We start from the raw sequence: 14,640 nt of genomic DNA, 5'->3' as shown, positions 1-14,640 counted from the left end.
ATTTGTCACAACATAAGCATAAGCATGAAGCAACAGTAGGACAGGAACGTTTGTGCTCTTATGCACGCCCCTTATAGACCTCTTAGGAAAGGGGTGAGGTCAATAGTAGAGAGTTTTTGGTTGAAGCTTTGGGGACTTTGAGAAGAGACCACAGAGTCAGGTAGTGTATTCCAAGCATTAACAACTCTGTTAGTAAAGTCATATTTTCTGCAGTCAAGATTGGAGCGGTTAACATTAAGTTTAAATCTATTGTTTGCTCTTGTATTGTTGCGATTGAAGCTGAAGTAGTCTTCGACAGGAAGGACATTGCAATAGATGATTCTATGAGTTAAACACAGGTCCTGTCGGAGGCGGCGGAGTTCTAAGTTTTCTAATCCCAGGATTTCAAGTCTGGTGGCATAGGTATTTTGTTGTATGTGCTTCCCTCTGACTAGCTACTCATGGGAGTAGCTTTATGGTATCTCAAATGCTCCTTATATTATATTAATTTTCCTTCCCTTCCAACTTTGGATGCTCCTAGTTTACAGTATTGATTGCTCCCAGTCATCCTCGCCTTACCAGAGTTCTTTTAGCGACCGTTCAAAGTTACAACAGCTCTGAAAAAAGAGACTAATGATCGTTTTTCATAATTACGACCGTTGTAGCACCTCCCATGGTCACATGATCAAAATTCAGATGCTTGGCACCTGACTCATGACCGTTACTGTGTCCCAAAGTCACGTGATCCTCTTTTGCGACCTTCTGACGAGCAAAGTCAATGGGGAAGCCAGAGCCACTTAACAACCGTGCTGCTAACTTAACAACTGCAGTGGTTCACTTAACAACTGTGGCAAGAAAGGTCATAAAATGGGGCAAAATTCACTTAAGAAAATTCTAATTTAACCACGAAAAAATTGAGTTATCAATTGTGGTTGTAAAAGGAGGAGCACCTGTATTGCATTTTTTTTTTAATTTGAAGAAATGTTCACAGTTGTTTCTGTGCTTTATCTTTAAACGTGGTTTAACTATTTTAAATGTGGTTAAAAACAACCCATCTGCTATTTTATCACAAATCGTTCGGGTTTGTTCTAATTTCGCTAATCTCAGGAGATTAGTGATCAACAATCTCTGTTCTGTTTCAGTAGACCCCTAATTAAGAGGTTCTCATTTTAGGTACTTTTGTCATCTTGGCTAGTGAATTGGATCTTTGAGACTGCAAACATGTTATTTATTAGTGCTCTCCAGACTGGTATCCTTCTGGATAGATTGAATGAGTGCCACCATAATCCCCAGCCAACATCTGAATCATTAGAGATGTAGTCCCTTTATAAACAATTGCAGAAAGAGCAAAACTCCCTATATGACCTTTTAAGTAATTGTATTCAAGTATATGTTGAATTTTAACTGCAATTTAAATAGCTTGCCTGCAAGAAATTTTAGCTGAATGTTGTTGAAATTGGTTCCACATTTAAAAAGCGTAATGTTTGCAAAATCATTCTACTAAATTCTCGAAATAATTGATGATTGTAAAATCATTTTTGTGTATGTTTTCTTCTTCCTTGACAGACTGGTACAGAGGCTACAGTCTTCGAAATAAATCCAAAAAGGTACAGCAGACCCCAAATATTTTTCCCCCTCTTGTGTCTGTACATTAATTCCTCTGAATCTTTGCTCTTAAAATTTATTTGGCATTCCTGACACAACTTCATCTTCCATCAGTCTCTTCTATCACATCTCCTTTCTCTCAAGCTTTTCCTAAATTGTGGTAGCCTTTTAAAAAGAATATTTTGGGGCTTCACACATTCTACATTTCTATGATCTTGCTGCCTATCTAACAGCTTTTCGATCAGTATCAAAAACCTCTCAGCGCTTAACCATACAATAATTCACTATTATGAGGATGAAGGTTCATTCTTTGAGTTTGTGGGTTGGTTTCCGAACGTTTCTTTACCAGGCTAGGTTAACATCTTCAGTGGAGTTTAGGGCAGGGGTCTCCAACCTTGGCAACTTTAAGACTTGTGGACTTCAAGGTTGGACTTTAAACCAGAAGTTTTTCGATTGGGAATTATATCTGAAACATATAGTAGAGAATTGAGATATTTGATTGTAAATGTTTTGACAGCAGCAAGGAATTGGAAATTGGAAAAGTGAAAAATTACCATTGCAAGATGAAATTATTAGGAAAATGATGGACTGCGTAGAAATGAGTAAATTGACATTAGAAATTAGAGAACAAGAAAAACAATTTTATAAGATATGGGACCTCTTTTATCAATGGTTAGAAGGGAAATTATGTAAAAGGGAATTAAGAAAGGTTAGGATAAAGGGAAATGTTTAAATTACATAATTGATTTTAGGGAATAGATTTGAAGATGTATACTATTAATTTGGAAAGTTGACTTTAAGGGAGTAATTGAAATGTTACAGTTAACTAGAGATTATTTCATTATAGTTGAGATACACATCAGATTGACAAAATACAAGTTCAGATAAATCAATGGGAATGTATGTGGCGTGTAGCACATAAGATTGGGGATCAACCCACTGACACAATGTATCTAGATCGAAGATGATTTTATATATGTTTGTTAAAAAATAAATACAAAATACAAAAAAAAAAGGTTGCCAAAGTTGGAGACCCCTGGTTTAGGGGATGTCAGGGTTAGTGTTCCTCTGTTTATAAGGACTTCAGGTGTGGGTGTGTCAAGTGGGTGTGTTGTGATGGGTCAGTTGTGAGTCATCAGTGAGTCTTGTGGGGGGTTTTGTGATGGAACAAAAAGTTAGGAAACCAACCCACAAGCGCTGAGAACAAACCCTCACCCTATACCCGAGCTACAGATATTCGCCACTAGTGCAATTCAATATTAATTAAGCAGAAGGAAAATAAAATAGAGTACTGTGTTTCTGACCTTTATGGTTTAAAAAGCTGGCTCGCTGAGGTCCTGAGGACATTATTTGGTGAGAGAAGCAAGAAAAGGACTAAGAAGGCATACCAATACATGAGACGGGAACGTTGTACGGTTCCTCAGATGCCTTGAAGAGTGGTAGGAGCCAACAGATTATGAAAGAAATAAGGATACGGTGAAACTATCCTGCAAGTTGAGTTAAGAGTTAAATCTTGTTAACAGTGTGGCGGTCTAACAGCAAGCTCTATAACAAGGAACATGCTTCAAAACAGGTGTGCAAATAGCCTGGCTTAGAAATAGACCCAGTTTGTGGATAATTGTATTATGAGGAATGTTTGCAGCATTCAGTCTAGGGGTAACACGCAGCCAAATTTTGAGGTCACAGTTCACTTAACTACTTTGGTGGTTAAGGATTATGGAGGATGTGGGTGGGTGTAAGTAAGTCACTGTAACCGATTTTAAAAATTATGACGCCAAGTAAGCAAATGAGTTCATATCTGTGCAGCCTCGATTATGAAAAATTCAATTTTGCATGATGCAAATTTTATTTTGATTTCTTCCACCTTCTTAAGGCAAAGAGGGAAAAGTTCTAACGGTGAGGGGTTCTGTACAGAATGCAAAAAGGGAATAAGACTTAATCAGACAAAGTAGTTGAAGGCCTGACATATGAAGAAGAAGAAAAAGTAGTTAAAACTAGTTTTTGTCAAAACTGTTTGCTAAACTTCTCTATATCTTACACTCTTTGCACAGCCTCTGTGCTTCTTCTGTCTGTCTGTCTCTCTCTCTCTCTCTCTCTCTTGCCATTTCCACCTTTAAATCTCTCACTTAGAAGATCTCATCGGCTTCAGCCAGCCCAAACTTTTTCCATGTTCTTGGTCTTTCCCTTTCTCTTGAGCCATGCTCGCTGGTTTAATGCCGATGATACAATTGTCAGCACTAGCCCTACTAAATTATGGGATGGTTTACAAGGGTGTGGAAAAAAGGGGGACTTTGAGCCACAGATACTGTATTGTAGGAGTTTTGTTCAGTTAATAGGAGTTCTGGAGTCAATGATCATTTCACTCAAATTTTGACAAGTTTCTTTCTGACAGACCCATAGAGTTTCCCACCCCCATTCATAATTACTTGAATTGTGATTTTTTTTCCCCTGGATTCAGTATAATATTTAGGGCACCATTTTAATTTCCTATTGAATACAATTCACTTTGGGAGATGTGACAGAACTAGTTTTCTGTTCTCCAAATTCCTTTTCTTTGAACTACATCCATATCCTTTTATGTACACTGAGAGCATATGCACCAAGATAAATTCCTTGTGTGTCCAATCACACTTGGCCAATAAAAATTCTATTCTATTCTATTCTATTCTATTCTATTCTATTCTATTCTATTCTATTCTATTCTATTCTATTCTATTCTATTCTATTCTATTCTATCCTGTCCAGACTGGAAATGTGCCTTTAGATTTCCCTGGCAAGCAACCAAGCAAGCCAGAATCGAACTACAGTAGCTTCTTTGCATTCTTGGATAGCCTCCATGGTATCACAGTGGGATAATCAAAGCTTTAAACTGTGTTGGAGCCATTTCCATATTGACGTTCTGTGTGAAATGCATTAGTGTCACTGAATCTGTCTTGATCTGTGGAAATTATTCACCACAGCAAAATAAGCTTTGCAAGTGGTTGAGGATCTCATTCTCAGTGTTTTCCTCAGATCTTTAATCCACAGCTCATTTGTCTTCCTGGAAAGACTTGTTGTTTTGAGAGAGGAATGAGTGAAACCCCATCAGTCTTTGAGCTGCTGATGTGCATAAACAGTTCTTCCCCTCACAGAAACGATCCTTAGCTGGGATATTAGAATAAGGGATCACCAGAGCCTTTTTTTTTTTTAAGAGGACGGGGTGGCTCAGGGGCTAGGAGGTTGAGCTTGTCGATCGAAAGGTCGGCATCTCAGCGGTTCAAATCCCTAGTGCTGCCGTGTAAAGGGGTGAGCTCCCATTACTTGTCCCAGCTTCTGCCAACCGAGCAGTTTCGAAAGCACGTAAAAATGCAAGTAGAAAAAATAGGGATCACCTTTGGTGGGAAGGGAACAGCGTTCTGTGCGCCTTTGGCGTTGAGTCATGCCGGCCACATGACCACGGAGACGTCTTCGGACAGCGCTGGCTCTTCAGCTTTGAAACGGAGATGAGCACCGCCCCCTAGAGTCAGGAACGACTAGCACATAGGTGCGAGGGGAACCTTTACCTTTACCTTTTAGAACCATTTTAAAAACATGGCAGCCAATCTTTTTCTGAGGGTGGCCAAAAACAGCATTATGGAGAGGTGGACCTGAAATGTTCCATTTTGGGGAAGGAGGTAGATTTTCCAAAACTGACATTAAAAGACACATGCCAAGGAAGACATAAGGACACATTGATCAGCTTTGTGTATTATTTATGCCCCTAACCATGAAAAGTTTGCCTGTTTGGCTTCTAGCATGCTTTTTGGAAGGATTGTAACGGAACAAAGCATATACCAGGGGGAGTCACTGAGAATGACTTGGGTGGCCATATAAATTTTCTTAAATAAATGCTGTAGATTAATAATACAAAGGAATAGTTATTTGCCTATGGGTGGCATTGGCTCTAGAGCTTTAAAAAGATAATAAATCTCACTCTATATTTGGACATCAAATTGAAGCATGAAAATTGATCTTTTAAGAAGTAGAAGTTTGTTGATTTGAATAATTGATGCAATCTAGAAGGAAGGGGACTGTCTCTGTGATTAGACTGTGTAGAAAACTAATGAAAAGTTGGAGGCAGAGTTAATTAAATGAAGGGATGGGGAAACTGCATGGTTTAGGTGTTTATTAGAAATTTGCTGCTTATGATTTTAACTATTTCCTCTAGGACTGACTTCCCATCTGCATAAAATTAAGTCCAGCAGTGGGAACTGGAATTCTCTAATGCTTTCAGAGGAAAGGATGTTTTCTCTTAACCCTCTTCTTTTTCAAATTATCATATTTATTAGCATGAACTTATATTAGGGGGATTATTCTTCTTGGATTAAAACTGCTGGCACAGCTTCCTTGTGCATAATTTTAAAAGCTACCAGTGAAAATTAAGATTGCATTGAAGGGCGTTCTTTATGGACATACGTGCCCTTTTCTGCCAGAATATAAATGAATATAAAACCATCCCGCTATCTTTTTTGTTGTGGTTTTGAGTTGCTCAGTGATGCTACATCTTTACATATCCTTCCAAACCTTTGCTTTTTCCCCTCTCTTGTTGGTCCTAACACTAGAACTGCCACTTGGAATAACCTTTTTGCCAAAAATGTGGGGAGAACTTCACACAACCAAAATTACAGTAGCAATAGAACAGGATATTTGTAGCTCAGGTTTGAAGTATGGGATCCTTGGAGCTCTCTTGAGTTTGTGATTTTCTTGCGCTTATGACTTGTCACTCACTTTTCTTCCTGGTAGTAGTAGAAGAAGAAATTGATCAAGATCATACTAAAATCAACCATCTTTGACTTATTATAGGAAAATAGTAATCATTTTGCCATCCATGATGGTAAATAGAACCATTGGGCTAGAGTTCCTGCAGTGATAGAAGCTTGGACCTCAGATTCTTGCTTCCATAGTTCTCTACCCATTTGATAAAGTCATAGATCAGCGGTTCTCAACCTGTGGGTCGGGACCCCGTTGGGGGTCGAATGACGATTTGCCAGGGGTTGCCTAAGACCATCGGAAATATGGGAAGTATACTTGCGAGTCGAAGAATCACGCTCCAATGGTTGACTCCACAAGCCAGCTGCAAGCTCTTCAAATCACTAGCCGAATTCGGCTTCAGGCGCGATGAATTAAAAAAGAGAGAAATCTTTGCTCTGGTGTCTCCCTCTCAAGCCAGCTGCAATCACTCCCAATCGCTAGCCTAATCTGGCTTCAGGCACAATAAACTTAATAGGGGAGGAGTCTCCGCTTTAATGCCTCCGTCCTCCAGGCAATCGCAAGCAGTTCAGATCGCTAGCCAATACGGCTTCAGGCGCGATAAATTCAAAACGAAAATAATTTTACGGTTGGGGTCGCCACATTGTGGGGAATTGTATTAAAGGGGTCGCAGCACTATAAAGGTTGAGAACCACTGTCATAGATCGTTTTGTCTTTTGTTTAGGGTATCTTCCCAGCAACCTACATTCATCTCAAGGAGGCAACGGTGCAAGATGGTGGGTGAGTAGCCAAGATCATTTTTAAAAAAGTTTTGCAACAAATCCTAGAATTCTGGTTTTTTTAAAAAAATAATAATAATACACAGGTTCCATTCTGTGAATCGAGTTCTGCAAACAGTTGTCTGCATTATTTCATACAGTATTCACAAGTTTTATTTATACAGAAGAGTTGAGAACTGATATGAAATAGTGTCTAGGAGATGGACAGGAGAGACTGAGGAATGCTAGCCCTAGGCCACATCCAGAATGAGCCAAGTTAAACTTTGGGAGTTTTTTTTAAAGCAATAATGAAAGAATATTAATAAATAAGACATGCAAATACATGTATATACCGTATTTTTCAGAGTATAAGATGCACCTTTTCCCCCCAAAAAAGAGGGTGAAAATCTGGATGTGTCTTATACTCTGCCCAGCTTCTCAAATGGATGTTTCAGAGACTGAAAAAAGCATTAGAAATGAAGCTTCAGAAACTAAGCCCCCAAACAGAGCTTCAGAAAAGAAGCTCCCAAACAGAGCTTCAGAGGCCTTTTTTCTCTGTTTTGGAGGCTTTCAGAGGCAGAAAAAAGTTTTTTCTGAAACTGACTTTCAGAGGCAGAAAAAAAAGCAAAAAAAAAGCAAGGCACAGAGCTCACAGCCAAGGAACCTGTTGCTAAAATTCACCTTTGGGAACAGCTGATTGGGGGCTATTCCCAGAGGCCAATCCACCTGCCAATCAGCTTTTTTCTTTTTTTCCTCCCCAAAAACTAAGGTGCGTCTTATACTCTGAAAAATACAGTATGTAAATCTAGTAAGTCCTAAAAACAGTTTGTTGGGCAGACCGTAAATGACCAACAATAATTTCAACCACTTTTCCATAGACAAAACGAGACAGTAATTCCTAGTGAACTTCCATTGGTCCAAGAACTCACCTCTACTTTGCGAGAATGGGTAGTGATCTGGCATAGGCTGTATGTGGTAAGTACTAATTCTCTTTACTGGGCCACAATAAGTTCTCTCCCAAAGCAAATAACGGGTTCAAGTGGGTAAGCTTTATGGGCTATTATAACCATAGGAACAATTTTAGAAACCAGAAAGAGGTGGTTCCCAAACGCCATCACTCTGCTAAACAAATAATTCCCTCAACACTGTCAAACTGTTTACTAAATCTGCACTACTATTAATCTTCTCATCGTTCCCATCACCCATCTCCCTCCACTTATGACTGTAACTTTGTTGCTTGTATCCTTACGATTTATATTGATATTGTTTCCTGATTGCCTATTCGTAGCATATGACTATCATTAAGTGTTGTATCATTAAGTGTTAAATTTGCACCCTGTGACTATCATTAAGTGTTGTAAGTGTTGTACCTTGATGAAGGCATCTTTTCTTTTATGTACACTGAGAGCCTATGCATCAAGACAAATTCCTTGTGTGTCCAATCACACTTGGCCAATAAAAAAATTCTATTCTATTCTATTCTATTTGCTTTATGCCCTGCCTTTCCTTCAGAAACTCAAGCTGGCATGCACAGTTCCACGTCCATGTTTTTCTTTTAACAACCTTGCAAGGTAAACAATGCTGCCTATAAGTTACCAGGCATCTGTAAAGATAAAAGGGAAAGGCAGGAAGATATAACCAAATGCATCCTGTTCAATGATCTGATGTATAGAGGTGATTCTTTTGGATTCAGTCGAACCCTTTGGGAAATGAATAAGTGGAAGGCTATGAGTTTCCTGTGGGGATCCTTTGAGCTTGGTTGTTTTCTTGCAGATGTTTCATTACCCAACTAGGTAACATCATTAGTGCTAGAAGGTGGATAATTCTCTGCTTATATACAAGTGGCTTGGTAAGAGTGTTCTTGGTTCCTTGATTAGGCTGTTGTTTACAGTTTGATTGTCTGAGTTGGTAGTTCCTTCATTGAGGTATTCTTTACTTCTTGATTGATTAATCCGGTGTTGATCTCTGCTTATCTGGGTGTTGATTGCTAGCGTCTGCAAGAAAACAACCAATCTCAGAGGGCACCAAGGACCCGGTGTCAAGCCCAGCTCCAGCTCAACCCATGACGCTACAGGGATCCGGATCATGGGAGCAGCCCCTAATCAAAGATCCAAAGGGATGACATATCAAGGACTTGTTTGAGGGCTGCAGGGATCTGCGTTTGGCAAGCATGGGAAAGGAATCAGCACACCGGTGGCCGGGATAGAGGGAGATGAGGGCTGGACATTAGAAAGAGCTGCTTTAGTTCCAGGATTTAGTAGATGACATGGCAGCTGAGGCTGTCAGATGAGGAGGGAGAGAGTGGCCGGGCGTCCAATCAATGGAGCAGTTCAGCCATGGGGGCGGGGCATGAGCAGTACAGGATTTTTAAAAGGGGCTGAGAGAGAGAAGCTCTCAGCGCTGACTTTATACAGAGAGACCTCAACTTTTACTGAGACCCTGTTCTGTCCCCCCTTGCCTCCGTCCGAGCGATGGCTTAATTAGCCGGCACTAGCAGCTCTGGCAGCAAACTAGCGAGCGTCTGCCAAGTGACTCTGTTATCTCCCTTGATGCTGATGAGTCACCCAGGAACAAACAGTACTTCAACTCTAGTTAAGCAGTTGATTTGCCTGCTACGAAGAAGCATAGCAGCTTTCGCTGGTTTTATACCCTGTGGGGTGTGGCTCCATGACTCAGCACTTCCTAGGCCTGCCCCATCCCTGCTTCTGTTGTTCCCGCCTCTCCTGCCTACGAAACCTAGGGTCCAGCCAGGTCTGATTGCCATCAGCTGGGTCTGGAGGCGTGGCCTGGGGGGGAAAGAGTCAGGGGATGGAGGCCTCGTTATCTCCTCCACCTGGCTTGCCTCTGGCTCCTGGAGCTGAGCCAGGGAAGCCGGTGCTCCCGAGGTAAGTCCTGATGGCCCTTCCCCCTCACTTTCCAAGTCACTTTCTGGCAGGGGGCCCGGCTCGGGGAGCGCAGACACAACAGACCTGGTTTGTAGCAGACCCAATAAACTAAGTCACTGTTGGAAAGAAAACCAAGTTGGCTTGTTTCTTCTTACGGCGTCTGACACAACCATGGCTGAGAAAGCCGAGACCCCCCACCCACCCACAGTTCAGCCCTGAGCTACAAATATCCCCTTAGGAGTTTCCCATTCGTACAGGACGACTTTGTGGTGTTGTTTGTTTGATTCTCTGTTTCTCCTTTCTTGTCTGCTATAGGAGAACAAAAGCTCCCTCTTTCGCCATGTACAACAGATGACTTATAGTCTGATTGAATGGCGATCCCAGATCCTATCAGGCACTCTCCCCAAGGATGAGTTGGCTGAACTCAAGAAGAAAGTCACTGCCAAGATCGATTATGGCAACAGGTAACACGGGCTGTCTTTCTCAGACTTCAGTCACATCCTCACATTTTTACTAAATCTGCACTACTATCAATCTTCTCATAGTTCCCATCACCAATCTCTTTCCACTTATGACTGTATGACTGTAACTTTGTTGCTGGCAATCCTTATGATTTCTATTGATATATTGACCATCAGTTATGTTGTAAATGTTATACCTTGATGAAGGTATCTTTTCTTTTATGTACACTGAGAGCATATGCACCAAGACAAATTCCTTGTGTGTCCAATCACACTTGGCCAATAAAAAATTCTATTCTATTCTATTCTATTCTATTCTATTCTATTCTATTCTATTCTATTCTATTCTATTCTATTCTATTCTATTCTATTCTGTCCTCACATTGAAATAACGAGAGGTGCAAGCTGCAAAAGAAAATGTTCTTGGTGTGTCTAGATATGATGGGCCAGCTTGTTGACATCAGAGTCTCTTTGATCTCATGAGCCCTGCTCTTAAATTTGAGTTTATGGACTTTTTTTTTTTTAAAGGTGGACTTTGGGTTCAGGCATTTCATTAGGATATACAGCAGGGGTGAAATGCTCCAGGTTCAGACCGGATTGGCCGATCCAGTAGCAATGGCGGCAGGTGGTTCAGAGAACCGGTAGCAAAAATCCCTGCCCCCTCCCCCCATGCCCATGCCCTTCGGCCGAAGAGGTTGTAAAAAAAATGCTTTTAAAGGGTTAAAACAAGGCTCTGACAATCCCAGCTGAGGTGGCTGATCATCAGGGGCTTTTTTTTTTAATTTTAAAAGCATTTTTTAAAAAGTAAAAAAGCTGAAGCCTGCTAAAAAATGAGGGGTGTAGGCAAAAAATGTGGGGGGGGGTGTTTGAGAGAGAGAGAGAGAGAGAAAGAAAGAAAGAAAGAAAGAAAGAAAGAAAGAAAGAAAGAAAGAAAGAAAGAAAGAAGGAGAGGGAGGGAGGGAGGGAGGGAGGGAGGAAAATGGAGAGGAAGGAAGGACTACAAACCTGGCACTAGACGCAGCTTCAGAGGATAAACCAGGGCTGGAAGGGACTTGGAGGTCATCTAGTCCACCCCTGCTCCAGCAGGACATTGTTACTGAGTTTCTGTCTTTTGATTCCCCCAGTCACATAGCCACGCCCACCCAGTCACATGACCCACACCCACCAAGCCACGCCCACAGAATCGGTAGGAAAGAAATTTAGATTTCACCACTGATATACAGGTAATCCTCGACTTAACAAAAGTTCATTTAGTAACTCTTCAAAGTTACGACGGCACTTGTTACAACCTTTGCAGCATCCCCATAGTCACATGATCAGATTTCAGCTATCTGACAACTGGTTCATATTTATGACCGTTGCTGTGTCCCAAGGTCATGTGATCCCCTTTTGTGACCTTCTGACAAGCGAAGCCAATGGGAAAGCCAGATTCATTTAACAACCAGGTTACTAACTTAACAAGGGGTTAAGGCCCTCAACAAGGCCCTCAACAGGGGCCGGAATAGCTCAGGCTGTAAGGAGCCTGTTATTAGAACACAGTAGCCTGCAATTACTGCAGGTTCAAGCCCGGCCCAAGGTTGACTCAGCCTTCCATCCTTTATAAGGTAGGTAAAATGAGGACCCAGATTGTTGGGGGGGCAATAAGTTGACTTTGTAAATATACAAATAGAATGAGACTATTGCCTTATACACTATAAGCCGCCCTGAGTCTTCGGAGAAGGGCGGGATATAAATGTAAAAAAAAAAACAAAAAAAACCTGCAGTGATTCACTTAACAACTGTGGCAAGGAAGGTCATAAAATGGGGCAAAACTCGCTTAACAAAGTTCTCACCAAAGCAACAGAAATTGGGGGCTCAATTGTGGTCATAAGTCGAGGACTGCCTGTATAATATTGTCAGCTCCCTTTATTCATCTCCTCAAAGCTAAGAGTCCAGTAGTGGCTGCAAAGTACACACTCTGCCACCAACTAAGATCCGTCTCTGCTCTTGACAGCTGTTGGATATCAGCAGCGTGCTGGATATCTGAAACTGTATGTTTTCAGTCAAGCTTCATGTTAGAGATTTTTCAACCCCTCCTCCCCCATTTCCACATGGTTTGTTGTTTGCATGCAGGATCTTCCTGTTACCTAAAGTCACGGATGCAATTTCAAATCAAAACAAGTCTATTCCCATCCAGCTGTGAATCCCACTTCTGTGTGCACGACCACTTCATTTTATAACTCCATTTCATTTTGGACCCTACTTTTCTTTGTTCTCTTGCCTTTTCCCAAAGACTCATTTATAGTTGATATGCTACGCCTGATTTCACACTAGATTATGGGACAAGTGACACATTGAGTGAATAAGCACAGGGTTGTCCAGATTCCAGAGCTAGTACTTGAGGAACAGGTGCTGGAGATTTTGATTCTAAAGAGCTCGAGAGGATGGAGATACCTCTAAATCCACCAGGCACCTAATTTTCCTTTGTGCACAACAAACATCCTCCAATAGCTTGGCACTTTTAAATACATTGGACTTCATAACTAGAAGGAGTAGAGGGCTGAACTTGCAGCCACAACTCAATTCCTCTAGTCTGCACACCTACCCTATTCATTCACACATACATACATACAAACTGTACATACATACTTACATACTGTACATATATACATACATACATTCTTGTGTGCATATGTGTGTGTGTGTGTGTGTGTGTGTGTGTGAGAGAGAGAGAGAGAGAGAGAGAGAGACTTGGAAATTAAGCAGAATCAGGTTTGATTATAGTCGGATGGCGATTACGATGAAATGTCACAGTTTTGGACTGTGCTGGAAAGTTGCAGAACTTCCTGGAAATGTCAATAGCAGACTACTTCTATGTAGCTTCCAATAATACTGCAAGATTGTCAAAGCTTCTCTTGACTGATATTAGTGTCAGGGTTCCAAGTAAACCCCCCAATGAAAGAAGACTCTGAGGCCAGAAGTTCCTCAAAGTTCCATTTTATTACAGATGTCCTATCGGCACATCTGGGAAAACCCGAATCTGAAAGCTTCCAGGTTTTCCCCACCCAAAAGGAAGTTCAAGTCCCTTCCCCCTGCACACACATGTCCATCACACGGTTCAATCAATGCACCATCCCAACTGGAGATGCTTCCCAGTCACACCACTCCACGTGTAGGCTGGATGTCCTTGACTCTCAGAGAAAGGAATGTTATTATGGCTATATATCCCTACAACTCCATGCTATTCCCCCCTCCTAGTTTCCCACAGCAATAAGTGTGGCAGCCCTGAAGATCCAAAGAAAAAGATTGGCTTCTAGGGCTGACAATTAGACTAAAAAGCCCTGCAGGCAGGGTTCCAGGATATATATGTGGTAGCTCTTTTGGTAAGATGGTTTGTTATACTAACTAGGAAAGCTTTCCAGGAGTAAATCCAGCAACTACAAAGTGTAAAGGGTAAATTCTGTTTAAAGTAGAAGCAAACTACAAATTTTGTACCTCCTCCTCTACTGGGATAGTGCAGTGGGCTAAGAATCTCCCAAGTTTTTGGATTGGAGGAGCAGTGGCCATCTGGGTCTTGTTATAGCAGGGGTCTTCAAACTTGGCAGCTTTAAGACTTGTGGACTTCAACTCCGAGAATTCCTCAGAAGTTGTGAATGCTCCAACAGTGGAAATTTTTAAGAAGATGTGGGATAACCATTTGTCTGAAGTGGTGTAGGGTTTCCTGCCTGGGCAGGGGGTTGGACTAGAAGACCTCCAGGGTCCCTTCTATTCTATTCTATTCTATTCTATTCTATTCTATTCTATTCTATTCTATTCTATTCTATTCTATTCTAATCTGGGCAGTGTTACTTTCCTTTATATGAAGTGTTTAGTTAGCTTTCAGTGTTATGCAGATAAAAGAAGACTTTTAAAAACACTTGTTGGAAATAGATTTAACCCGGTCTAGGGTTTGGATTCTTAGTTTAATTGAAAAATGATTGTCATTAAAGTGCAGAGGCAAATGTTATCTGTCCGGATTTTTTAGGTCTCTCTCTTTGCCCTCGTCCCAAAGGTGCTTTTTCAAAAGGCAGCAGGACTTTCTTGTTTTTTTCCTTGGAGACATTTCGCTCCTTATCCAAGAAGCTTCTTCAGTTCTGATCGAATGGTGGAGAATGGAAGGATTTAAATTCCTTGCAGTCATCTGGTCATTACCGCTGTCTCTCTCTGAGTCATTGAGGCCACTTGGAGGTTTATCTGTGCCCTCAA

General features: G+C 41.2%; 1 protein-coding gene across 4 annotated transcripts in view; it reads left to right on the top strand.

Moving 5' to 3' along the window:
- Positions 1-14,640, top strand: part of DOCK5 (dedicator of cytokinesis 5) — a 180,050-nt gene that overhangs the window by 43,474 nt on the left and 121,936 nt on the right. For all 4 annotated transcript variants that reach the window (XR_009156501.1, XM_058194703.1, XM_058194702.1 and 1 more), the window contains exons 3-6: positions 1,546-1,586; positions 7,037-7,092; positions 7,949-8,045; positions 10,271-10,419. Coding sequence is in view for 3 of the 4 variants with exons in the window: in XM_058194703.1 (XP_058050686.1) it covers positions 1,546-1,586; positions 7,037-7,092; positions 7,949-8,045; positions 10,271-10,419 (343 nt within the window). In the remaining variant the exon portion in view is untranslated. The remainder of the gene's footprint in view (positions 1-1,545; positions 1,587-7,036; positions 7,093-7,948; positions 8,046-10,270; positions 10,420-14,640) is intronic.

This window comes from Ahaetulla prasina, chromosome 9, assembly GCF_028640845.1.
Source record: "Ahaetulla prasina isolate Xishuangbanna chromosome 9, ASM2864084v1, whole genome shotgun sequence".
NCBI lineage: Eukaryota > Metazoa > Chordata > Lepidosauria > Squamata > Colubridae > Ahaetulla > Ahaetulla prasina.
The sequence above is the reverse complement of the archived record's forward strand: the minus strand, read 5'-3'. Positions and strand labels throughout refer to the sequence as shown.